At 41.1% G+C, this 25752-nt stretch overlaps 1 protein-coding gene across 3 annotated transcripts in view; it reads right to left on the bottom strand.

Annotated features, from left to right (window-relative positions):
* The window catches only part of MME (membrane metalloendopeptidase), a 78818-nt gene extending 55951 nt beyond the window's left edge, over positions 1 to 22867 (bottom strand). For all 3 annotated transcript variants that reach the window (XM_006016457.3, XM_025214803.1, XM_025214809.1), the window contains exons 1-7: positions 22722 to 22867; positions 22344 to 22513; positions 20984 to 21019; positions 2433 to 2594; positions 1265 to 1345; positions 251 to 346; positions 30 to 148 (exon numbers count right to left, since the gene is read on the bottom strand). In XM_006016457.3, the coding sequence (XP_006016519.1) occupies positions 30 to 148; positions 251 to 346; positions 1265 to 1345; positions 2433 to 2594; positions 20984 to 21019; positions 22344 to 22503 (654 nt within the window). In that variant the 5' untranslated portion in view covers positions 22504 to 22513; positions 22722 to 22867. The remainder of the gene's footprint in view (positions 1 to 29; positions 149 to 250; positions 347 to 1264; positions 1346 to 2432; positions 2595 to 20983; positions 21020 to 22343; positions 22514 to 22721) is intronic.
* Positions 22868 to 25752: the final 2885 nt, after the last annotated feature.

Raw genomic sequence — 25752 nt, 5'->3', positions numbered from 1 at the left:
GGAATGCCAGGCCATTGAGACAAACTTACATGAATGATGTGCGTTGTGGAGTTCTTATCATCTGTGCCAACAAAAAAATTTATGAGGACCTTTTTCCCATACTTAGCATTTAGTTGTGCAATAGCTGTCTCAACTGTCCAGTTTCCACCTAAAGAATTGAACAATGAACTTAGTCTTGATACTTTTGGAAATAATGAAAAATACAATCAAGAAGTTTTAACAGAAAGATAAATAGAAAAGCTTGCCCTACCATATACAGCGTCCCAGTCACTTGTTGCAACAGGCCAGTCAAACACAGTTGGCAATATATCGATTAAAGGTTTTCCACCTCTGCTATCAATAGCAGCTTTTGAAAATGGTAAAAGTTGGGTCAGTATTAGTTATATGCATATTTTAAGCATGTAAACACTATGCTGCCTTTTATAAACTAAAGTTCCCTGTTTCTGTGACTGCAGCTGAGAAACTTGCCCTTCAACCAAGCTTTCATCCTCACCATCTCCAGTGTTGGAGGACAGTAGTCCAGAATCAATGGGCACCTATACACGTTCATCGAGGCTGCTCCAAAGTGCTGGACTCAATTAATTGAGTCTGCTGGAGCATGCTAATTACCATGCCCCTCTTCCCCTCCATCTCCTGGAGCATGTGTATAAACATCCTAAGATTTTATATTTAAAACTACTTCTTATGATTACAAACAATGCCCAAGCCCTTAAAAAGGTGAGACAATGTCAATTTAAGTAGCGTTGTCTTCCTGAGACTGCCTAGAGCTTTAAACAATTGTTCCAAGTCACACTACTTAGCTCAGGAAACTGTGAAATCTAATGATATCAATTCATATGCGAATATAACTACTTTCACTGCCTGTTATTCTAGTGTTATTCCAAACTCTCCCCCCCATGTTTTCTGGATGTCCAAAGTCCCAACTGTCCTGAAGCCACAAATTTGCATGGTACAATTTTTATTTGCCAGAACAAAAGTCTGCAGCACCCTGAATACTGAAAAGGAAAGACCAGAGGGAAGCAACTCATTTAATGCCAAAATTAATAATACAAGAACTACTTTGTACTGATTTGCATTACTTATATGCATATTTAATTCTACAAAACCTACGTATTTTAGTTTACAGGAAGCCGAGTCAGAACTTCCCAGCTGCTTCAAAAGAATGCCACACAAGCCAATGTTTTTGTAGTAGAATTTAGGAACACATGAATTAGATGCATTACATTTATAAATCTTATGTATAGTAATTTGTGGATAAACTTACTTTCATTTATACATGATCTATACAGAGTTTTTGCTTTCTGCACTGCTGCTATGTTGTTATTGTCTGGCTTGTCAAGGACATCTAAAACAAACAGAATAATTACATGCAATACCTTACAGCATCTGATCTGCATGCAAGGCGACTGGAGGACACTATGGAGGAAGTCAGCTGGGGGCACAGAGAATAGAGGATCTATAGCTCTGCACCATGCCCCTTGTTCTTCTCAAGTCCCTTTACTTCAGGTACAAAGGAACAGGGCTCCGGAGGTACCATGTTTGAGTGGGGAGGTGCTTTGGATCATCTCGCCCCAGCCCACAGGTGTTTCCTATCATGTTTACATGCTACAGAGTTCCCCTCTGCACAACAACTCCCACCCCTGACTGCTGAGGGACTGTTTGCAGAGATTAAAGATTCTGGGTAGCTAGGTTTAGAGATGAAGCCTGAGGAACAGTATAGAGACACTGAGTGTCTGTGAAAATAAACCTGATTCACATGACCGCTATGAGGTATGCAAACATAGCAAGTCTTAATCCCAGGATGCTTTGTGCAGTGGAGGACAGGATCTAAATCCCAAGAAAAGGATTGGAAGAACATGCCCCCGTTTGAACTCAGGGAGTTTCTTAACTCTCATGCACTTTTCCTTTCATGGGAGATGATATGGCCCACAATCCTGAATTTGCTCTTGGTACTTTGTGATACATTGTAAAAATGGAATGGTGATATGCCTTTGGTCATAGTCGCTGAAATGTGTCTGCTTGTTAGGCCACAGCTGAAGGAATACAGACATGCAGATTGTAAGGCTGGCAAAGAGCAACTTCCAGCATGTGGAAGTGTTCCGATTGGCTTGGATACAAGGAGACTCCTTTTTTCTTCATTTAGTACAGCTGCCACCTGTAGCTCATGGGTAATGATTTGGGTTTCAGCTGTTGTAATATCCAGATACATACAAAAAAAGTAGTCATCACAGGGGTCAGGTCTGGACAAACGTGCTCCAGTGCCCAAAAGCATAACTCCTAAAGCTCAAATTATTAGCCAAGCAAATAGTTCAGGGATAAGAACTGAATACAGAAGACATTTGATTTATCTAGTTAGATAACAGGTTTTGTTATGATTACATATAAGCCATGGAAGAAACTTTATATAGTCCGTAGAAATAAACTCCACTGACCTTTCAGAACAACTTCTAGTTCATCTCTTAAAATGTCAAAGTTACTATAACGGGAGCTTGTCTCTGGAATGACCTTCCTCTTTAGCCATCCTCCACAGGCATATTGGTAAAAATCTTTACAAGGCTCTGCAGTGGTGTCCATGTTTTCAATGATTCGGGCTGCTGTAGGGTAAGACAGAGCAACACATGAAAAAACCCACAGGTCAAATAAATATATAATAAATATGGAATTTTAATTTGGAAAGGAACCAATAAACCTCTTGTGGTTAAGATACTCTCAGAACAATTCTCCCCTCCCCTAAATACACAAAACATCTTTTTTGCATCAAATGAAAGCTAGGAAGTATTTTTATAATACTTAATATACAGAAAACAGCTAAGTCATCCATACAAAAGCTTGTGGGGAGGTGGGAAATGATTATTTCCATTTTACCAATAGGGACTCTTAGATACAGCTTACTCATGGCCAAATGGTGAGTCTGCAACCCTCTTCCCACCCCACCTCTGCACAAATTCCCAAGCTTGGGCACATCCCTTGAGACCATACACAGAAATTTATGCTCTATTTCATGATTTATACTCTAATTCACTAAATATAAATTATCTGATGTTATTTTTCACAGAAAGGTGTTTTATACTAAAAGAGAAATGGGAAAGAATCCACACTGTTGGGAGAAAACAGTCTAAAGCAGCACTCTGGTACTTATTTAAAGAAATTTTAAAAATTAGATAATGCTCATTAATGCTAATAAACTGAAAAAACATCAAAACAACATTTAGAAACCCCAGTTCTTTCAGTGTCATCCTTCATTGAGCCAAATGCTGAAATAACATTTTAGTTGCCAGTGGTTTCTAATGAGAAAACTGATACTTTCAGTCCAACTTAGCATTGTGATTGATTGTTCATTATTGCTTTAAATTATATTTAAAGTTCTTATGTTTCATTTACTGATTTACACCTTGTAATAAAATGTGGTTAGGACAGCATTTAAATTATGAAGGAATTTCCTCTTTAAAAGACGGAATAATTCACCAGAAGAGTCAGGAGAATAAAGGAAAACAGAGATTGTACATGCGTGTCCAGTTCTTTAGAAAGGAAGGTTCTTAGTTTATAGAATTAAAAGTTTTGCTACAAATTTCAGTAGAGTGGGAGATTTGAGGGCCTGCTCATTTAAAAACCACATCCCAAGATACTATGAAGACCCCAGGACCACCACCCTCAGGGTTGCCACTCTCTAATTTTATTTATTTATTTTTTTACTGACAGTCTGCAAACTTTTTACAGACAAGAATTTTTTTATTGACATATATTTTACTTAACGTTACATAATGTAACCTGAAATAGCGCATGTGTATGCACGTGCACACACACACATACAGAATCCAAAGGGGTTTCACCCTGCTTCCCTGGAGGGGGATGTACTGCAGGGGGTCCATGAGGAAGCTGGTATGAGCGCAAAATGGGGATACTCCAAGCCTCACCCCCTGTGCTTAAACACATACCACTAAGTCTTGGCTGCCCACTTCCCCCTGAGAACAAGAGAGGAGGAAGCCTACTTCCCACATGTGTAATACCCAAGTGTTTCCCCTTTCTGAAGGTCCTGGTAGGGAGCACTGTGGGACAGAAGGTTTGCCAAGTCTTCATACATTTTAAAGATTTTGAAATATTTCTATGGACTTTAGGACAGGGGTTTTTATCCACCTGTTTACAGATTGTCCATAAAATTTACAAACGATTGGCTACCCTGATCATCACCAAATTAAAGAACTCAACCACTTTGGTTAAATGAGAAATATGAGGTGATAGTGATTGTTGGCTTTTTCATACATTTTTCTGTAGAGAAACATCAGATTTATACCTTGAAAGTATTTTTTACTTGCTGCAATTATGGAAAGCCCTCTGCAACCAAAAACAGAAAAACAAAGCCAGTAGTAGAAGACATTAAGCAGATGGAAAATATGCATTGGGCTTTTATGGAAGACAAATATTTGGGACTCAGGAAGAAAGAAAGATGCATGTGCTGGAAATACACTGAAATATGTAAAAGGAAGAGAAATCAATTTTTGAAGGAAAGATAGAAATAAAAATGAAAAGTCAAAGTTTTCTCAGCCTGACAGGATTTTTTAAAGCAAAATGGTACAAGCCTTGTTTTTTCTATATGTCTGTAATGCTCTGTAGTAAATAATTACATCATTCTTACAAATAAATAAAAAATATATCCTAGACTGTTGAACTTGGATCCGTTTTTTAAACTTCAGATGAGAGTATGTATCATACGCAATCTGTTGCCTATTACCTTTAAAAAGCTCTATTTATATATTTCTTCATAAAAGCATAAAATGAAAGAATTATGTTCAACTATTTTATAATGTACTTTGAATAAACAGCATACCCTGACAATCCCTACGACATTCAAAACAGGCCAAGATAAACACACACACAAATTTCAAAATTTAAAATACCAAATACAAAACTTGGCACTATGACTGCTGTTGCAAAGTGTTAGAAGTCTGTGATTAAAATCACAGTTTTCTATGAAATACTTATTCACTTGAAGCTAATGTGACTATTTTTGCACCTAAAAATGAAGGACGTGTGTAGGCGTTTTGGATAATGGTATGAGTTATTGTAATTGATGTATATATTACTAATTAAGGTTGAATAGCCTCTATTTTGCACGAATTCAGATTTAAATGATCAGGATAATTCCTTCCATGTCCAGGGACATCAGCAGCTGGGTTAGATTGGCATACCTCCATGGACTATGTCAACTTATGCCAACTGAAGATCAGACACTATTACGGCACTATTACAACCCTGTTTCCAGGATTATTTCTGTTTTTTTCATTCACTGACCATGTAATATGATGCATATTAGCAGCTGTAGGAGCAGGAACTGGAACCCAGCACACCCCTTATTCTTATGTGAATGCCCTGAGCATTAGGCGCCAGAGTCTGGCTCTCTTTTTTTGTTCCCTCCACTAAGCCCCAAGAATCCATCATCCCTTTCTGTACAATGTACCATTTTCAAAAGGAGGGCTGAAGAGTACCCTGTACCCTGCCTAGCTTACAGCCTGGTATGTAGAAAATGCTCCTAGGAGGTAGAAGGTATAGATTTGTGCACTATGGGTACGTCCAGACGAGTCCAGCCATGCGGTATGTGGTGCCGCAAACAAGTCTGCAGAGCCACATACCGCAGAGTCAGGCATTCTCTGCACTGAAAGGGCACGCTGCTTGTGTGTGCTCTGCTCTGTTTTTTCTCCCACAGGTTTTTTTGACCCCTGGATGTCCAGGGGTCAAAAAAACCCATGCGTGGGGTGGGGGGTGGGGAGGAGGAATGGAGCAGCACACACAGACAACATGCACCACTGAAAAGCAGAGCCGGGTTGTGTGTGGCAGAATTGCCGCTGCTGCAGCCCTGGGAGGCCCCCCTGACCCCAAGTAAGGCGTCTGGGGCCAGCACAGTCCTGGCCCCAGGCTCCCCTGCCGCCCCCAGGGTAACTTGCAGCACGCCAATGTACAAGGTGCACTGCTGCTACTTGTCCCTGGGGAACCAAACATCCACACTTGTCTAGATGTGGCCTATGAGGCCATTGAACCTGGATCTTCTACTTCCTGGATGAGTGCTTTAACCACAACACATAAAAGTGGGCATCACCATCTTCTCCTCCAGCAGCTATTTTAGAAGTAAAGTTAGAAGTAAAGTTATTAAAACTTTGTCAGAGGCAAGGATTTTTTGGGTGATACATTTTATTGAACCAATAAAAGATAGTTTGGATATAGTTAGCTAAGATTTGGAATGTAAGGTGTTCTTCTGTTCAGGTCTGAAGAGGAGGGTAAGCACAGCAATCATTATGAACAATGGATAGAGCTGTAAAATTGGAGGGAGGGAGAAATTCCCAGAGGTAGCAAACAATTAGCGGAAGGAAAGAAGAATGATTACTGTAAGATCAAGACCTAGCAAAAGGGAGGAGGGTCATGTAGAAAAAAATTAGGAATTGGGTAGATCAGTGTGCCAAAAAATCAATGTTGATATTCCTTGGTTCCTAGTAACCCAACCAGCTTATGAATTTTTATTCATAAGCTTGTCTTTTAAAAATGCTTGGTAGATTTCCCTTTAGCATGCAAATAGTGAGGTCAGAAAGAGAATATTTGTTCTATTTCATAGATTTCATAGACATCAGGGCTGGAAGGGACCTCGGAAGATCATCGAGTCCAGCCCCCCGCCCAAAGGGCAGGAAGTCAGCTGGGGTCATAGGATCCCAGCAAGATAAGCATCCAGTTTCATCTTGAAGGTGTTCAATGAAGGCGCTTGAACCACCTCCAGTGGCAGGCTGTTCCAGACCTTGGGGGCTCGGACAGTAAAGAAGTTCTTCCTTATGTCCAGCCTGAAACGATCTTGAAGTAGTTTGTGACCATTCGACCTCGTCATCCCTTGGGGCGCTCTGGTGAACAAACGTTCCCCCAGATGCTGGTGGTCACCCCTGATAAACTTGTAGGTGGCCATCAGATCACCCCTGAGCCTGCGCTTTTTCAGGCTAAAGAGCCCCAGGGCTCTCAGCCTGTCATCGTAGGGTCTGCTTCCCTGACCTCTGATCATGCGCGTGGCTCTTCTCTGGACTCTCTCAAGCTTCTCCACATCCTTTTTGAATTGTGGAGCCCAAAACTGGACACAGTACTCCAGCTGCGGCCTCACTAAGGCTGAGTACAGGGGGAGAATGACATCCCGGGATTTGCTTGAGAAGCATCTATGGATGCAAGCCAGCATTTTGGGCGCTTTACTAGCCGCCGCATCGCATTGCAGGCTCATTAAAAATGTGCTTCTACTGACATATGTGTATCTGTGTCTTTTCTATATTTTTTCTAAGTGAGTTCATTCTGGTGCATAGTTACTGTTTAAGTTTCATCCATGTAGTTACCATGGGGGCATTTGGTGCACTGGATCAGATGTATCAGATTTTGGGAAAGTAAGAACCATGGGTTCTGATCGGTTGGGTTTGGTTATTTTTTTGGCTGGGGGGCAGTGTTTTTATAGTAGCAGTTGAGATGTATTGACCCTTGCTGAAGAATCTGTGTCTCACCCTGATGTCTGCTGGGCACTGAGGATTTTGCTTCTGATGATGAGAGTTGGACAAGGGCAGGAGATTGTTTGAAAGCCAGAAGTGGAGGGGCTGGGAATATTTCTCTCTAGGTATGATCTTAGTTGAGTATAGATGGTAATTTGATGATTCTTCTCTGGTTTCAGTGTGGGTGGTAGGTGACCACAAGTGGTGTGTAGACACAGGGCATATTTCTCTACTGGAGTATCCTTGTTGTATAAAAGTAGATTTTAGGCTGGCCAGGTGGACATCATGAATGTTCTCCTCCTAGTGTATGTGGAGATATCTGAGGGCCTTGACTGTAGATTATAGCTTTTTGGTGTTCTTAGGATGATTACTGTTCTTGTGGACATAAGTATGGTGGTCTGTGGGTTTTTGGTATGTGTGGTTTGTAAGGTGCCATCCCAGATGTGGATCATGGTGTCCAGAAAGTTGAGCATATGAATGTCACAGAGAAATTGATAGAGGGGTGATAGTTACTAAACCTGTTGTAGAAGCCATTGAGTCCAGTCCAGATGATGAAAATATCCTGTATGTAATACAGGGTTGATGGTGCAGTATTCCATAAAGTCTTCCTCCAGGTGTTTTTGAAGAGGTTGGCATATTTGAAGGGCCATCATTATGCCCATTGTGCCCATTCCTCACAGTTCGGAAGAAGTGTTGCCTGTTGAAATTAAAGTTGTTGTGGGTGAAGATGAAATGGATGATTTGAAGAACATGTTGCTGCTAATCTGAATGTACTCCATGTTCTTTTAGTTATTTCTGGCAGGCAGTTGTGCCTTCCTGGTGCAATATATTAGAGTATGGGCTGGTGACATCCATGGTTGCAAGTATGCCTTCTAGGGGATGTGGTTGATGTTCTAGATTATGTTGAGGAAGTCTGTTGTGTCTTCTAGGAAACTTTCTCTTTGAGAGACAAGTGATTTCGGGACAGTTGCTATGAATCTTGATAGGTCTTCAGTTGGATATATTGGGTCTGCCAGAGTTACCTTTTCTGTGAATCTTTGGGACCCTACAGAAAGTTCTTAGGGTAGGAGAATTGGGAATAAGTGAAAGGAGTTTTTTCTGAAGCTGGTGTTGGAAAGATTTGATGACATTTTCCAGTTCTAGAGTGAATGCTGGTGTGGGGTCCTCCCCAAATATTAGGTGTCAGAGAGTTGGCTGTTGGCCTCATCGATGTAGTTGTGATGGCTGAGGATGACTGTAGCTCCATCTCTGTCTGCTGATTTGATTGCTGTTTCATTGTAGGACCTTATGAACTGTATGGCTTTTTTTCTGAGGGAGAGAGTTTGTTGTGGTCTTAGCTTTTGTTGAGAATTTCATTCCTACTTTTCTTCCTGAAACAGTCAGTGTAGGAGTTTAAAGTGTGGTTATGTCTTTTGGGATATATACAGTTTTATGTTTTATTATTGTTTGTTTTCTCAGTTGTGGAAGGAGGGTTGCCAGAGTTGTGTCCTATATTTTTTGAATGGCCTGATCCTGCTGATGTATGTTAGGTGTGCTCTGAGAATGCCTAATGGATCCCCTCCCGCCAAAGGATTTACGCACTGCTCTGCCTGCTTTTGAGATCTCAGTGCACCTTAAGTAGAAGCTAAGCACCCATTGCTCAGGCCAGAGCAGTTCTGTATTTGAGCAGAACTGCAACAGAAAAACCTGATGAATTTTCTGGCCAAAGAGGGAGGCAGTTCCACAGAAAGTCAACTGTTAAGCAGGAGTTTTTTTGGATTGCAGTTTAGGACTAATGCATCTAAGGTCTGTCTTGTGTCCTTTTTCGGTGCCTGAATCTTTTCTCAGGAAGGTACTTAATTCTTCCTCACTTACAATGTGCCCATCCAAAAATTGTATGTAGAGATGGACTCAAACTGAGGGTCTGGTTCCAGATAATCCAGTGATTTGAAAAATGGAATTTGGAAACAAATCCTATGGTTACGCTCCTCTTATAATTTTAATGTAATTTAAGCATTAAGCATATTGTATATTCATCTCAAACAAATGGCAACAAATCCTAATATTCTTATCTTAATTAAATTCTTTATCAGGGAAAGTCTTCCCATTATATCATCATCATAATTACATGCTCAAAATTACTTCTAGCAATAGTTATCTTTCATGCATTTTGATTTTGTGACACCTTATGGGCTACCTTACTTTCTCCCAGAATTGTTCTACTGCCTCTTGGGATCATCAGTAAGGAGCCTTATGCTAAATGCTGATGGCATAGTTGTTATTCAAGTGGCTAGTTGAAGCCCTCACTGACTTATACGCAGACCCTGGACCATAGATAACAAGTGAAATCTTCTTTCTTAATGTTCTCAGGTCCTGCCTGTAAACTTTCTGCACTCTTTCTTTTTGGTCTCTTCCTACCCTTTTAAAAGGAATTTCACCATGAGAACCTGTGTTAGTGTATCTGCTCAGGGAAAGGAAGAATACAAGAGCATAGCAACAACCTCTGTTTACCAAAATGGAAAATATCTTCTAAATCCATCTCTCTCTTCATCCATTATATTTGCTAAATTATATGGCTGGGGTTTCCAGCTATTGATCCCACTCCTAGTGACTCAAACATTTATAGGTTGTTTCTACAGTTCTTCCAGGCCTTTGCATGCCATTGGCAAGGAGAAGTATGGGCAGGCCCTTGTGTTTGTTTGCTCTTTTATTTTTCTGTTTTTGTGGGCTCTCTTATTGACTTAAAAGAACCAAGCCTGAGGCCAACATCTGGTGTTTTTACAATGTTCCTGTTTTTGGATGGTGAACAAATTTTGCATTATTGGGGCCTCTTAATTAGCGTAAAAAATGTAGAAATCATCAGAAAGCACCTCATCATTCTGTCTCTGAACATTCTCATTAGTACAGGATCTTCCATGTTCAACATACTCTGTGTGGAACAAACACTCCGGTCACATTCTTTTCCTGGGGGTTTATCCAGATTCTTGTAGAATTTACTCACTCTTTTGACAGGTCAGTATGGTCCGGGGAGGGTGGGGGGTGTTCTCCCTTTCTTTGTAATCTCCAGGAACCTGATTTCTGCCTAGTTCTCCCTTAAAATCAGTTCATTTAAGGTAATATGCATATTTTGAATTGTGTGCTTTACCCTTGTCAGAGCTCCAGCTGCTTGCTGTAAGCGTTGGCATTATATTTTTGCAAACGTTCAGTGCTGTTATTTCAATTTCTTCCATTTTTCTCATTCATATTTGCTGACTGCCATTCTATGTTTGGTAAAATCACTCTCTCTTCCCATTTTTGTCTTTGTGACCAGACTCTAACATTTTCTTGGGTTATCCTATTCCACAGCTTCTGTTTTAAGATTAGTTTAAAATAGTAAATAATTAAATATCAAACTCTTATGTTTGAAACATGAGTTCCTGAGTTTCAGTTGCTGGCAGGAGATGTGTCTAAAGGGGAAGACTCTCCCATGGCTAACTGGGGCTTCTGCTTGCTTCACCAGGCACTTAATCCTTTGTCAGCTCAGAGTTTAATATCCAGAACGGACCATCAAAGCTGCTGGATTCCATAACATACCTGAACCATGCCAAAAAGAAATTGTAGCTGAAAAATCTTCTGTTACAAAGAAAAGCTGTTTCTTACCCACTCTGTGTTGCATTTGCAAAATGCAGTATAATCTATATCTTGCATATGTGTGGTAAATCATCAATAGTCTACATAGTATCAAAGCCTGTTTCACCCTTGGAATCAGGCTCCTCTATTCAATTCAGCATCTGCCTAGAATTTTACCATTTCCTGGCTAGTGAGATACACAATTAATTAACCATCACAACACTCCCTTTAAAAGGTCCATATTAGCTGTTGTGTTAATCACCGAGCTGGGAACTGAAAGATCAAATGCATTTGACATATCTAAAACAGCCCCATTGCAGAAACCTCACTCTTTCATGCTCACAATAGTGCCTTGTGTGCTTCTCCTCTCTGAAGACTGCCACCTATTACTTGGGTGATATCAAAGGCCTGTAATTTGTAATCTGAAATGTTACAGATTTATGTCCCTAACAAGCAAAGCACATGCTTAGTTTTAAGCATATGAATAGTTTTGTGTAAGCAAATGGGACTGCTGTATTTAAGTGGTAGACTGGACCCTGACCAAGTGGATCCTTCAGCTCTTCCAAGGCCATTTGTAGACATGCTCACTGATTCACATCACATAGTTTGAATCAAATTTCAATTCAAATTAAGGGCTAAATAAACTAGCATTGACCATCAGGCAGGATTTCATGCATTTCTGCACTAGAGATGGCAGGGGGCACCTGGTGGTGGGCATGAGCAATGACCAAGCCCTAGATATCTGCGATAGACATTGGATTTTTGATACATTATAATCTGCCTGGCAACTGACTCCCCAGCCCAGCCCAGCCCCTGGCTTCTTTACTTTTCATTCCATCCAGGAAGAGCACACGCCAACTGCTGCAGCTTCCTGAGCCTGACGAAGGGTTTTTGAACCCGAAAGCTTGCTTAATAACTATTCTCCAACCATTTGGTTTGGTCTAATAAAAGATATCAAATTCACCCAAGGAACCTTGTCTGCCTAGATATCTGCCAGGTATACATGTTAATAAATACAGTTTAATTGCCTACTTCACACTACCTTAGTCTGCGATAACTTTAATCCTCATTCAATGAAGATTACCTAATTCAGACTGGTGTCAATTTTAATTCAGACTACAGATGTCCATGTGTATACAGTGATGACTATAGTCCGGATTAAAGCTAGAAAAACATAACATCTCTAAACAGTGTGTATTCAGGGTTGTATCTTCAGGATACAGCTTGCTTGGCTTTGGAACCAAGTTTCACTAGTGTGAGGCTTCTGGGACTCATGATGTTGCAAGTACTTCAACAAATGCATGGTTTACGAACTGCTCTTCACTAACACCCTCAGCATTGCTTGCTGGACAAGGGGTTTGTTATGGGTGGCAATATTAAACCGCTTCTGTGGTATTGTGTGGGCTGCAGGGGGGGAAGGGGGCTGGTGCGGCAGCGGCGGTCTCCCCCAGGTGGCACCCGCTCGCAGGCACCTGGCTGTGGTGGTCCCAGGGGACACTGCATCCGTGGAGGGAAGCACCAAGCCCCCATGCAGCTCAGGCAGGCAGGCGGGCTCCAGGGAGGGGGAAAAACAAAAGACCAGGCTTGCTGCTTTTCTTGGGTGGAGCTACTTTCCCGGGCTGCTGTCAGGCTGCCTGCAGAACTGCGGAGATGCATGGAGCCCCGTGCTTCGCTCTGCAGCTGTAGGGGCAGCTTGAACTCCTTGAAGGAGTTTTAGTTTGCTGTGCCCCAAGTCATTTAAGGTGCACTATGCCACCGAATTTCCTGCAGCGGCTGGAATTAATGCGCAATACACTGCCGAGGCATGCAAACACCAATATCATTAGAGTGGAGCAAAAGCATTTAGCCCACTTTAAAGTGTAGTGCACACATGCCTCTTGTTTCGCCTACACATTGCCTAAACTCCTTACTGGCTATCCACTAGCCATTATACTATACATATAATTCTTTCTAAGCCCATAGCATTTATCAAACAGGATTAGAGCATACTCAAAACAGGTTCCTGATGTTGATAGAGACAACCTGATATTAGTATATTGCCTCAAAAATCTACAGCGTCTTTAGACACTTTCGATGCTTCACGAATACTGGTAACATTTTCATTCCTTACTAATTACTTACCTTGTGTATTACCTATTGACTTTCAATCACATTTCTTTCCCTGGTCATTTATTCACAACCTGTTCTTTAAATCAGTTCCATTGAGGCCTGTTCCTTCCTTCATTTGCAGAAGCTTATGCATAGTGCAATTTTAAAAAAAATTGAAAACCAAATCTTCTCCAGTAAAATCTTAACATTTAGCGCAGGTTTAAGGTGTTAATAGTTCAGGGAATTTCCACCCCTAATAACATTGTACTGATAAATTTCCTATCCAACCTCAACAGCATTTGCTTGGATTAGTAATTTAATTATCTTTGCCTTCTATACATATAAAGTTGCCAAAGTGTTAATTGCAAAGTTAGAAAACTGCTCAAGCATTTTATCTTCTATCGTCTTGATACCAAAACCCAACTGAATATTGACTGGATATCAAATTCCTATCGGAAGTAATACTCATTCATGGATTTATTGTTCATCCTTGTGGAAACCTTGATAAATAGTAATTAATATAGCGCAACAGTTATTTCTGGTTTAAGGGCTTTTTATTATCCTAGTCTTTTATAACAGAGTACATTTTATTATGTCATTAACTGTAACACATATGCAGGAACCACTATATTGTCACGTTCTCTGGGGTTCTAAAATTAGCAACTGATTGACCATTACAAAACAATGGTAAGGGACAGACTGGGAAGGCTTTATTTACATTAATAAGCATTTTTACACATAAATATTCCTATTAAAGTTAATGCAACAAAGTTCTGTGAGTAAATAAATGCTCACCAACATGAGCGTTGCAATCTTGGCCTTAGCTCTAGGCTGCTGCATTTGACGGTTGTACACTCCAATGGCTACAGGAGAGCCCAGGAGGCTTTACATTTTCACATGATAGATTCATAGTCAATTTAATATAATTAATCTTACAGATGTTTGAAATCTACTCAAATCTCACCTTCATAGCAGAATAAGGATATTCCAGATTTGTTTAGAAATACTGCATCAAATTGAAAGACAACTTGGTCCTTCTCCATTTCTCCTTGAGCTGTCCCTTTAATCACTTATAGCCAGATGTAGTATTTGGAAATAAACCAGAGTTCTGTAATGGCTAGTACATCTGGACTTTATTTGGTAATTTCCAGATGCCAACTGTACCTTGTGTTGTAGATAAAAGAGAATACAGCTTGTAACAGCTAACCTACTGTTGATACTAGTGCACCTTAGTACCACGTAGTAGGGGTATGCGAAGCGGGCAGTATTTGATTTGGATTCAGATTCGGCCTGATTTGGAGGACAGCGATTTGATTCGCTGATTCAGATCACTGTCCTGATTTGATTTGGCGGAATCTGAAGATTTGATTCTGATTCAGAGAATCAGTGATTTGGCCATTGACACAGTTTTACATGTTTTTTTCTATTTACTTCGAGTTACCAGGTGCGCCTTGTGAACGCTGAGATGGTAGGGCGGATGGAGCATCCCATGGGAGTGCGGGGAGGCTGCCACATGTGCTTGGTGGTGGACCCAGAAATGGACCGGAAGTACTTCTGGTCCACTACCAGGTCTGTCACTGAGCGCACGGGGGACCCTGCCCCATGCTCCGGTGGGATGCTGCATCCACCCCACGATCTCAGCGTTCACGAGCCGCACCTGGTACCTCAAGGTACGTAGAAAAAACATATAAAGCTATGTCTATGGCCGAATTGTTGAATCTCTCCAAATCGGATCTGAGGTTTCCAATTCAATTCAGAGAGATTAACGGGTCTCCTGATTAGATTCGGAGATTTAGCCACTGAATTGGGCCAAATCTCCTCCGAATCAAATCAGAGACTGAAGCTTCATGCAGCCCTACCAAATAGCATAACAGATTTAAACTTAGGTGAACTGGTTGGTTTCAGTTGCATTCACACCAAGTCTGGTATAGTTACCATATTTACTTAGATATAATATGGTCCCCCAATAATTAGATTCTATACTGACAAAATCCATAAATTTGTTATAATTTTCCAGGTATAGAATCTAAGTATTGGAGAGTCGTCTTGAATTGAATCCTGCCCCAACCTCCCTACCCCCACCACCATGGCCAGGAAAGGAGTGGCTAAGGAGGAGGATCAAGTGGCTCCCATGCCCTTTGCACTGCCAACTTTTTCCCTCTAAAGCTTTTCTGTCCCCCTGCCACCTGCACCCTTCCACCCCCAGCTCACCCACAGCTCTGCCTCTTCCCTTGCCTTTTCCCCCCAGTCTCTGCCCTTTTTCTCCCCAGTTCCACAGTCTCTGCCTCTTTCGCTCTCCTCCCTCGCCTTCCTGTCAGATGCTGCTCTGGCTGCTCTGTCCTGGATCACAGCACATGGAAGCTCAGCCTTTGCCTGGCCATGCAGCAGTTTCAGCACTGATGCCTGGCCAGGCAAGCAATGCAACAATGTCAGTGCTGCTGATTGCCCAGGCAAGGGAAGGAGTTTTCATGTGCCCAGTGCCTGGGAGAGACCCAGTGTTGCCAAGTCTCACGAGAAAAAAAAGCGGCACTGCCTGTAAAAACAAGCCCAAACCAAGCCCAACCCATTTCAAAGAGAGGGGAGCGGGGGTGCTTATACAAATTCCATATGTTTTGTAGTTCTAGTTTTGCTGCATATAATATTAAATTACACATTCAAATATTAAAATAAATTTGTATGTACTTACATTAGGTGGGCACTGCTGTAAGGAGCCAGGGCAGAGCCAGGATCCACTGTCTGTGTGTCTCGGCCCCAGAGCATGCTGGCTGCAGATCGTGGCACTGCCCAAGCTCTAGATCATGCTATCACCACTGCAAGATCCCAGCCCAGCTCTGGAGCTGCTCCATGCCCTGCCAGCGCTGCGGGGACTAGTCTCCATGGAAAGAAACCCCAGCCTTGAGCTATCACAGCAGGGCTGCTGCTGGGGTCTCAAGGGAAACTGGCCCCAGCCACATGGGCAAAGGCTGCTGGGAAATGGAGTCTGACCGCCAGCCAGATCTGCCATTTTGCCCCACCCCTGATACACATCAACATGTCACCAAAACCGCTCCTACAACCATTTTTAAATTATAACTTTTTAAGCCGCCTATTGCAAAAACACCCAAAATAAGTGACCTCCAAATAAAACAAGCCCAAAAAAACACAACCTGCAACTCTCAAAAAATTAAAGTGACTTTTAAAAAAAACCAAGCCCAATTCTGTTTCTTATAAGCAGATTTGGCAACCTTGGCAAGACCCCACCCCGAGCCAGAGCCAAGCTGCGAGGGACAGTCAGGGGAAGGAAGGAGGTGGGCAGGGGGGTAGAAGCTGCAGAGGGGAGGTGGAGGGGAAGGCAGGAAGTTGCTGAGTCTTCCTTTGGCCCCGCCCCATGCTCAGAGCCACAGCAAGCCCTTGTTCCCCTCCTTTGCTTCATATGCAAATATACACTGATGGGGCAGGGGGAGACACACCTTGTCTTATATTTGAGTAAATGTGGGATCTACTAATTGTAGACATTAGATTAACCAGATAAATTAGCTGCCTTCCAAAACACTAAATTTAAAATACTGCAAGCCACTCAACCTTAATACAAGTTGAACTACAAAAACTGTAATTTAGTTATCAAAACAACCTGTGTGTTATATTTTGTAACACGCTATATTTATTAAGGGTGAGAACATGCTTCTCTTACTGCTCTTAAGTAGAATTCACTCACATAAGCAGTCCTGTTACATCCAGTGGGCCTCGCTGCAGGATGGCAGAATGAGGCTTAGACCTTAGAGAAGTAAAAGACCTATGCATCCTCCTGCCCTGCACACCCAACTCATAAAGTACATTTTCTAGCGCTTAATTCTGTGCAGTGTCAAATGTTTCAGGAGATGTAGCTTGCACAACTTCCATACCACATATATTTCAGTGGCCAAATTACAAACCTGTGTGTGTCAGTATAGCCCTCTCCCTCCCATCCCCAGAAATTATCAAAAAGTCTCTCCACTGATTCTAGTCCTTCCCTCACAGGGCTCTGTACCTCAGAATAGAGAGGCAGGGTAGATCTGCACCTTAGAGACTAACCAAAGTATATGTATCAGTATCTGTATCACAGAAGTCTTTGTGAGCTGGAGCTCAGATGCTGTCAGAAGATGTGCAGAAAGCAGAGTAAGGAAAGAGGATCAGAGTTCTGGAACTTGGAGGCAGTAGCTAAAACAAAATCTGGGGCCAGCTGGTATTAGTCAAGTTGGAGAGGTGGGGCTTCACATCAATTATACTGGGAAAACAGTTGGGATATTATACACAATTTGGTGACACGGAGGCCAGAATTGATTTGGAGAAGTGAAGATGGCCAACACTAATTGGACTGGGGAAGGAGGAAGCCAGAATAACTAGGGGCCAACCTATGGATAGGTATCTCTATGGCAAAACACAGCAATAGTTTAACAGTTTTTAGTAGCACTATACTGGAGTTTAGAACAGGAGGAGCATATCTTCATGTCTGCTTTAATGTGCAGTAGCCTATTTTACTACTCATTAAAGTGTAAAGTCAAAAACTGTGCTAATACACTAATGCACACTAAAATAGCGTGCACTTTTGCTACTCATATTAGAGGTACTAAATTTAATGTGCAGTAGCAAAAGTGTATTAATAAACATGCAGACATGCCCAAAGTGAACCAAAATTCTATATAGGTTGACATGAAGAATGAAATTAGGCTGGCAGAGTGTAAAAGTTGGAATTCATCCAGGATGCAATACTGCTTCTACTCAGAAAGTGCCACTGTGATTTTTAATGGCTGTTAGTGGTCAAGACTGGTTTCACATCTCACCTTCTATAGCAGCATAATGTCTCTTAGCACCATGCTAGAGCACTAGTTCAATACTGACTCAGAAGGGAAAAGGTCTCTTTCTAAATCACTAAAACTATTTTCTGCAGCTTTAACCGTTCCTTTGAGATTTTACATCCAAGTAGTGACCTAGCTTGACCCCATGAGCTTGCAAGAACTGACAATGTCACATCACAAGGCTTTACAGTTCCAGAAATATGCTAAAAAAATTGTGTGTGTAATCCTATCACAGGCCTGAAATGTGCCATGCCTACCTGGAGTGAACAAGACCACACAACTAGTTAAGACTGCTACTGGCTTTTTCAACAATCTGATTCAGAAGTTTTTGACTTAAAATTCCTTTGCAAAGGAGTCTTACTAGAATATGAATATCCCCTCCCCCTGCCTTTCCCCCAAGACCATCTTCTGAAACCCACATGGGAAAGGCTAGTGACAAGTTTACTGTTTAATATTGCATAACTCAGCAGAGCTATAACTGAGACTAGATAATGACTAAGAGAACGTACTGAAGTATCTCACTTTGATATCATAACATGAAGGTATTTTGGAAATATTTTAAATTATTTATGAAGTTATTTATTTCTATAGTTCCCCTTACCAAAGGCCTATACAACTTAGTAAGTGGTGAGTCACATGGCTTCATAGATAAAAGAACAAGCAATATAGTATTAACAAGTTGTAAACTCTACAAAAATTAGTTTTTCTGTGAAGTCTATGGCATACTCATAACTGATAAGTCCAGAAGGAGGAATCATTGCGATCACATAGTCTGGCCTACTGCTAAACGGGCCACAACACTTCACTGAAAGAACACACAACATATGATGGTATAATGTGGCCTCAAGGTTTCTCTGGCGCCTGTTTGGCAGGAGATGTATTATTCATAGGAGCCAACTAAATTCATAATATTTTCATAGTGTGTGTGTATATTTAGGAAATCAGACTTGATAATACCCTTGACTAATGTTAGTCTTCTCTCTATTATAGCTAGTTTAAGCACAGTGTTTTATTCCTAGCTGTTAACTTGCTGCCGCAAGTATGCATGCCTGATGTTGTGCTTTCCATTGCATTGGTTCCTTTACAATGAGAAAAACCTGAAAGAACTGTTTTTTGGGGTGGGGGGTTGTTTTTTTGTTTTTAACAGGTCATTAAGAATAAGCATGTCTCCTAAAATAAGCCCTCTACTCCAGTATAGGGCAAGCTAACACAGGCAAACGCAACAGAACAGTATCGACCAGTTGAAGAGACATGGTAATTTTACTTTTGAAAGCCAGTGCAAAACCAGACAAATTAGACTGTGGCTGGAAAATGCTGCACTGTTAGGTGATCTCTCCCAGGGACATTGGATGAGGTTGGCCCTACAAGAGTTAATGACAAAACTCAGATGGATTTATGTATGGTCAACATATTGCTCATTGTACCCAAGTCAGTACAATACCTCTGGAAAGCATTATGAATATTCAGAGCAAGTGTGTTTGCTGCATCCTCTACAGCAGTGCCATATGTACTTCCTTTCCTTCCTATGCAGATCAGTTTTTAGTCAAATGAAGGAACAAGTGGTTCTTGCTTCCCCATATGAAATTGTATTGCTTCTCTTTGAAGTACTCAGTTGCTACTTCCTTTACCCTAAGATAGAATGGGCTTTTTCAGTGAAAGAAAGGACTCAGATGAACTCTCTTTACTGCTAGTCATTCCTGAGTGCCTATAAAGGGCTTGTCACAAATTATACCATAATTATTCTTAAAGATACAGAATGAAATGCTGGAACCAATAAAGACAGTGGGAGTTTTTCAATTGACTTCAATGGTGCCAGAATTTCAATTTATAAAAAACAAATCAATATACACAAGAGAAGTTCAGAGGAGCTGATTTTACAAGAGGCTCAACAATGAGGGCCCATGCTTTGAGATCAGGATAGAGTCTAATATACCTAAGAAAGGAAGTTAACCCACTTGCTATTGCTATTTTTTTTCATGAATTAAATTGTATAATATGAAAATATTCACTAATCTGCAGCTGAAATCAATATTTTAAGTGCCTTTTTTGAGAACAGGTCATAGAAAAACAGGACTGGAAGGGACCTAATGAGGTCATCTAGTCCAGCTCCCTGAATAAAGCAGGATCTTCTGTGATGAAATCATCCCAGCCAAGTCTCTAACCTCCTCTTGAAAACTTCCAAGGGCAGAGATTCCACATCCTTTCTAGGTAGCCTTTTCCAATGTTTAACCACCCTCATAGGCCGCTTGTACATACAATGGAGTTTTAGTCCATAGGGTTCCATTCTATGCCCCCTAAATTGAAATGGTGAGTTTTCAATTGAAATGGTGGGTTTTATTTTTCTGTCACTGTATATATGATATTATCCTGAGGGCTGCAGGTGCCTGCTGAAGGCAGAAGTAGCGAGGGGCCGGATCCTTTTTTTTTTTTCTGGTGGAGCCTCTCCCGTGGCCAGGGGGCCATTAATCTGTGCCATTAATCTGTCAGCTCACCCCCCAGCTGCAGGAGAGGCAGGCAGGCTGCATAGCGAAAAAAGGATTAGGCCCCTCACCACTTCTGCCTTCAGCAGGCTCCTGTGGCCAGCAGGATGCCTGGGGTTGCCAGTGAATGGGCTGGCTTGCCCCTGGGGCAGTGCAGGGAGGCAGCAGGAGGGTGGCTGGGTGTGCTGGTGGACAGAGAAGGCGGCAGAGATGGTGCACGGTGTGCTGGAAGTCCGGGAGAGTTTGGGAAAGCTAGCAGCCCGTCCAGGTGGCCCCACACCCCATGCACCATCCCTGTCACCTTCTCTAGCTGTCAGCACACTCAGTCCTGTCCCATACAGTCACAGAATAGCAGTTTGCTAAAGTGTAACCATATAAATAATACATCTGTGATGGGGGAAGAAAGTTCAGAAATTGGAAAAATTTAAGAAAAGAAGAGTGATAATGAATAATGAATTTCAAAAGGACAGTGTTGTATTCAATTAAAAACCTACACATTTTCATTTATTCTTACCTGATTTTATGCAGTCTGAAGTCTTGCAAACACTGTCTGAAAAAAAAAGCAGTGGGACAGATAAATCCTTCATGAATTTCCACAGGAAAGTCTATTTAATGTATGTGACTCTCCAGTTTAATTTCTCTGATATAGTAATTTCAGAATTGAATTTAAATGCACTGTACATTAAAATATGGAAAACAAGCATTACCTTCAATGTTAGAACATTAAAGACATGATCCTGGACACATCTTGGATGTAATTCTGAATCCCATGATATTCAAGGTAGTTGGCACAAATTATTTGCAGGATCAGGCCCTAAAATTACCCTTCCTGTTGCTGTCATTGAGTGTCCTCCTGGTGAATTATAATTAGGTGAAACTGTTTTGACAAATAGTAAGTTTGCTGAAAACTGGAATTTTAGGGGTCAAAAACTTTGACAGTTCAGGTCAAATTCAAAAATTACCTTCAGAATAAGAAATGAGGAAACCAAAATTGAAAAGGCTGAAAATTTTATTTTGACATTTTCTATGTCAAGTAATTGTAGAAAGTAATTTTTTGTTAAAAATGGAATTTTTTTTAAGTTACTCAAAAGAACTAATAACCCCAAAATTAAAACACTACTTTTCAAGTTTCAAATTTTTATTTGGCTACTGAAACAGCTACTATTGATTGTAAAAAAAAAAGTTTACAATCAATAGGAGCCCTGTAGAGCAAGAATGTAAGGAAGAATGGTATTTTCATAATGGATAAGCTTTTACAGTTAATATTGTTTTTTACAAGTCATTCTATACTATACTTCACTTCTTCACAAATATACTTTAAATGTAATTGTACAGTGAAACATGAACTGTAAATTACTAAGCTATTACATTGAAATAAACAGGTGTTTTGTTAAAAATACTGTTTGCCACTAGTTCTGTTTCATGAAGGAGGCAATCTTTTATACTCCGTGTTGGAAAAGGTAAATCATAACTTTCAATATGGTATTAAACCTGGACAAACATTTTCATTTTAACTGACTCTGCAATGCTGTCTAATGACCCTTTTACAGACAATTGCTAGGAAGCAATAATTATTAATCATCTACTTTTATACACAGCAGTCCCTGTAATTGTAAAAACTATTATGTGGTAGTAGCAGGCAACTTAATATTGACCTGACTCCTGCAAGTCGCACACAAAAGAGTTTAGCTAACAGTGCATGTGCTATAACATACTAAGTCGTTTTAGCACTGTGTTTCAGTCTGCCTCAACTTAATTCCTATTGTCTTTAGTTTTTTTACATTAGCAATTTTATAGTATTTCTATAACATTTTTGAACAACATACTTAAACAATTTTTGCGTTCAAATTATAGTTAGATAAACATCTACTTACCCTTATATGTTGCATACAGAACTATCATTGTGACAGCTATAATAGTTAGCAGAATCACTACAACTGATAGCCCTATTTCCAGGAAACTCCATCGTGATTTTTTCTTTGGTTTTTGAGTGTTCATTTCAGTTATATCCATCTGGCTTTCTGACTTTCCCATAACCCAAATTCTGAAAAAGAAAAAGCAGAATTCATTGAGACTCTATGGAGTCATATTTGTCAAATAAAGTTAGGTCATGAGCTACTCAGCGACAAAAGATATTTTTTTCTGGGCAAGCTTTAGGGGAAAAGAAAACAAGTTTGGTTTGTTTATAAATCTGATTAGCATGTTGCATGAGTTTAAAGTGGCTATAACCACCCTTCTCTTTCGTTACTTACAGATGACAGGAGAGTGTTCTTTTACATGTGGAAGCCGCTGTAGAAAAGGGAAGGCCAACAGGCCAATGCTTAATTTTAACATTTACTCATGTGGTTTAATTATATAAGAGTTTACAAGCAGGCAAAAGTCAACCCTTATTAACTGAATAAAAATTAACTTAGTCTCCCTGATCTGAAGCCAAAGGTCAAAAATGCTATTGCGCTTCACTAGCAGTTTTAAAAATCATTTCAGCAATTAGTGATTAGGGTCTTGGGGCTAAAACTAAACAACAGGAAGTAATATGGACTTTGTTTTCGGCCCCGTCTAACTCCCACTGAAGTTAGTACAAGTGTTTACACCTATTTTAATGGTAATAGGATCAGGTCCTCTGATCTCACTTTAGATCAGCATATATTAGGAACAACTCCAAGAAAACCATAGAAAGTTGGTAGATGTGAGATCAGAGTTGACTCTATCCATTATGTGTAGGAAGTAATATAAGATTTTGGAATGTTCCATGGTTTCGTGCTTCTTTAAAACTAGGATTTAGTTTATTTCTTAGAATTGCTGTTGTTCTAATATTTATTCTATGCCCTTTCGCATGTACATTGCCATTAATCTGGGACCAGATCATTCCCTCTGCTTCTGTAACGGAGAGTAAATATACTCCATTTGTCAGATGGAAACTTTGACAGTTTCAACTTGTAGAGTCTCCTTGGGATTCTCATATTGGCAATGGCATTTACTTCTTGTCCTTTCCACCTGACAGGAAAGATTCATAGATGCTAGGGATGGAAGGGACCTCGGAAGATCATCGAGTCCAGCCCCCTGCCCCACGGGCAGGAAGTCAGCAGGGATCAGATTATAGGACTCACACCAGAGTGGCAATGGAAGTCCCCAAACTCCCTGTTCATCTTCCCCAAACCAGACAACCAAAGGCATAGGGTCAAGCCACAGCATTCAAGTGCTCCTGCATTGTTCACCAGACCCGGAGGGGCTTTTTGAAGAAACCTACACAGTAGTACCAGTAGCAAATGGAGGGCCTTCTCAATCAGTTGACATTGCCACCAAGTCACCTATAAGGCCTGAAACCTTTTTTTGCATATCTTTTTTTTTTAATTTGCTGTACTGCAAATCAGTTGTTAGTTCCCCTTCACTGCTGTTCTCTCTCACTATCAGAGTCTTTCAGCTGCTCACGTCACTTTTTTCCACTCATCCCCACTCTTTTTCTCCAGCAACCTCTTCTTTCCCCTGACTCCTTCCCTGGCACAAAGAATGCCTAGACCTAATTATCTAAGCTTATACATAAAACAAATATGGGGAAAAAATTAGCAACATGAAGCTAACTTGAAATGCACCCATCCTAACACCTGATCCCTGTAGCTCTTTCCCCATTTTTCATCTTTTTAAGCTGTAAATTTTATTCCAGGTAGTAACTATTGCTCAATGGGTACTTGATCTTGGTTGGGAACATTGGAGGACATGTTGCTGTTCACAATGAGAACAAGGTATATACTCTCCCACTGTTTCCCAGTCTGAATTTAGACAACACAGCATTATTCCCTTAGTAGGCAGTAGTTGAGGAACCACAAACAGGTGAGGCACAGATCTTCCATAAGTCTGGAGGTAGATTCCTTCTCAGGTTGTCCAGCCCCTATCTTTTCATGCCTACAGAAACAATTTGAACACTACCTGTCTTCTACTTTGGGCCATATTTTGCTTGAAATTATGAGCCTTTGCCCAAATAAAACAACGGTTTCTCTTACACAGGAATAAAACCCTATAGAAACTTATACATAGGAACTAGGACTGCTCACATGAGAAGTGGCTCTATATTAACTGTGAAATCTAAGCTCACAGAAACTATAAAAGCAGTTTTAAAATTATACCTTTCTACCTCCACACACAGCAAGCACTAAACATTATTCTTTATCTTAAAAATTTAAGAGCTGACCAATCCTCAAAACCTTCTGAACACTTTCAGCTTAAATTAGAAAATAGTTCAGTTTCCTGATTTTGCAAGTGATTTGAAAGCTCTGGAAATGCAATTTATGAGAGCAACAAGAACTACTGTATTTTTTTGTGTGCAAATGTGCTTCCAACTTTTTTCCAAGCGAGCTAGTCTTTTTATTGCTGCAGGAGTGTTCCTCTTATTTAAAGGCATCCCACTGACTCATTCTTACTTGTAGTTCTTTGGGGAACCTATAAAGTCTGCATTATAGAACACCTAGTAAAGGCCTCTTTAGGTGTTAATTGCAGACACAACAAAAGCCTAGGAATAATTTAAGCAGATATGAGCCTAGGTGTTATAGTTTCATTATGTTTCTAGTGCTCCTGTGATACTCCACCAGCTGCCCACTAAAGCTAAGAGAAAACAGACAGCTGTAATTATTTCGACTGGTTCTGGCCTAGGTAGCATAGTGAGCTAATGCATTAGCCTTTTACTTCTGGATGCATGTGTTTCAAACTGACTTCCAGTAGGTCAGAAATCAAATGGGCTGTATGTCTTCGATCAAGCTGCTAAAGAAAATGCACCATGTCACAAGAGCACCATGTACTTCTACAGGAGTTAAAAATACCTGATCCAGGAACTGAGGTCTAGAGACACCGAGGGAAAAGGCAGGGAAAGGACTGGAAGAGATGGTTCAAAAGGTGCCAACAGCCACCGCTCAGGCATACAAATGTCACCAGTGGGCACCAGCAACATTTGCCAGCGCGTTTATCATTTCTTGTGCTCAGAAAGCAAACCTGAAGCCCCCGTTTCGGGCCTCCGGCTCGGTGTTTTGAACTTGCCAGCCAAGCCCACAAGCCAAGTAGGACTGGGTGGGAGGAGGTGCCTCAGACCTGCCCCTGCCCCCGGTCCCTGGGCAGCAGGTGGCACTCCTTTCGGATCCTCCTGATGGCTTTGCTGCCCCCGCTCAGGTGGGGCGGGAGATGCCCACCATCCTTGGACAAGATGCGCAACCCAGGGCACCGCGGGCGTCAAACCAGAGGCAGCCGCCCCCCTGCAGGAGGGCGGGAGGCGAGGGGGCTCCGGCTGCCGCGCGCGGG

The sequence above is a fragment of the Alligator sinensis genome, unplaced genomic scaffold (assembly GCF_000455745.1).
Source record: "Alligator sinensis unplaced genomic scaffold, ASM45574v1 scaffold60_1, whole genome shotgun sequence".
Classification (NCBI taxonomy): Eukaryota; Metazoa; Chordata; order Crocodylia; family Alligatoridae; genus Alligator; species Alligator sinensis.
This window is presented reverse-complemented; position numbering and strand designations above follow the sequence as displayed.